Genomic DNA, 1,493 nt, shown 5'->3' with positions numbered 1-1,493 from the left:
AACTAGTAAAATGTTGCTGATATCCTGATAAACATTTTACTAGTTAACCACTTTTTGATATCTTTTAAAAGAAGTGAGATATATAGGCTCAAAGTGGACGATCCGGGTGTCGTTCTATTAGAGGTTTTACGGTATTTAAAGTTTGTGGATGTAAATCCATGTCTAGGATCAGGATTCAAATTCAAAACTGCCGATAGATAGCTCCAAACAGTCTCGTTATTCTTTACTCCTCAGTGGAGTCGTCCCCATCATTTCTCTTCTCTGTACACTCTATAATTGCATTTCTTTGAAAAGAACCCCCCGAATGGACAGTTTTTTTCAAGCATATCTTTGATGCGATATTACTGCGTGCTCACGGAAGAGGTAAGCTCCGCCTCTTTTCCCTTTTTTGCCTATGCACCGGTCCGCTCCTGTACGAATGGGACCCATTCAAAAGGAACCTCGTTTCACATTGTAAAATTTTCTGAAATGTCTTCTAAGTTTATTACTCAATCCAATCTGGTTCTTCTTCACAATTGCCAACGAGTTCTATACCAATCTTCTGCCTTTTTCGACTAACTCATTTTACATTTTATCATACTTTCTTGGGTGCATTTGTATTACCAGCCTGTTTGCCTCCGGCGCTTCAAACAGCTGAAGGGCACCCACACTGTCAACTTTAAGACAATTTATATCGATTCCTGTAAATATTTAAAAATGTGTCAACTAATAAAAATATTTAAAAATGTGTCAACTAGTAAAATATTGGTGATATTATGATAAACAATTCAACAGTTGACCACTTTTTGATATCTTTCACAGGAATCGAGATTTACAGGCTCAAAGTTGGAAGCTAGAGGGCCCTTCTATTACAGGTTTTACGGTATTTATTATAAGAATGATTTTTACCTGTTGTTCAAAAAACAAAACAATTACTATTTCTTCTCGATTTCTACCCACTTCTCATTTGTTTAGTAGGTGGTTGCTCAACAAGAGTGTCGGAAGAAGCAAAGCGAGAAGTTCAACATTTGAATTATGTGATTTTGGGATTCTTTGGTATGACTTTTTCGGTTTGGACATTGTTTGGAAGTATAATTGTAAAAGAATTAAGACTCTATCCACTTGTGAGTACTTGATTCACATTACAGGGCGTAATTGACTACTAATTATAATTTCAGATTTTCGGTTTACTATACTTTCTGGCTCTTTGTTCTTTGCTCGCTTCGTTTTTTGAAATCAATAGATACGCCGTCTTGGTTGGATTGTTTCATTTATCATTTTCAATCACTTCATTCTTTCTAGCAGTGAGTTTTTGTTTTATAAATTTAAAGGTGGTGTGCGGTGAAAAATTTTATTGGTTTATTTTGTGCAGAAATCCATGTAGATTCCCATAAAAACAAAGAAAGAATTTTGAAAAATCCTTCATTGAGAAAAACGGCATCAAAAAGTCAAAGTGGGATCCGGTGGCCTAGAGGCCAGGTGTGAGTTTTCTAGGCCAACTGCCGGTAAAATTC

At 35.9% G+C, this 1,493-nt stretch overlaps 1 protein-coding gene across 1 annotated transcript in view; it reads left to right on the top strand.

The window, feature by feature from the left end:
* Positions 1-974: 974 nt before the first annotated feature.
* CBG24385 overlaps positions 975-1,493 on the top strand; it is a gene marked incomplete at both ends in the record, with an annotated part of 4,853 nt that continues 4,334 nt past the window's right edge. The window contains 2 exons of the mRNA XM_002648209.1: positions 975-1,103; positions 1,158-1,283. Of these exons, the coding sequence (XP_002648255.1) occupies positions 975-1,103; positions 1,158-1,283 (255 nt within the window). The remainder of the gene's footprint in view (positions 1,104-1,157; positions 1,284-1,493) is intronic.

Source organism: Caenorhabditis briggsae, assembly GCF_000004555.2.
Source record: "Caenorhabditis briggsae complete genome, chrIV, whole genome shotgun sequence".
NCBI lineage: Eukaryota > Metazoa > Nematoda > Chromadorea > Rhabditida > Rhabditidae > Caenorhabditis > Caenorhabditis briggsae.
This window is presented reverse-complemented; position numbering and strand designations above follow the sequence as displayed.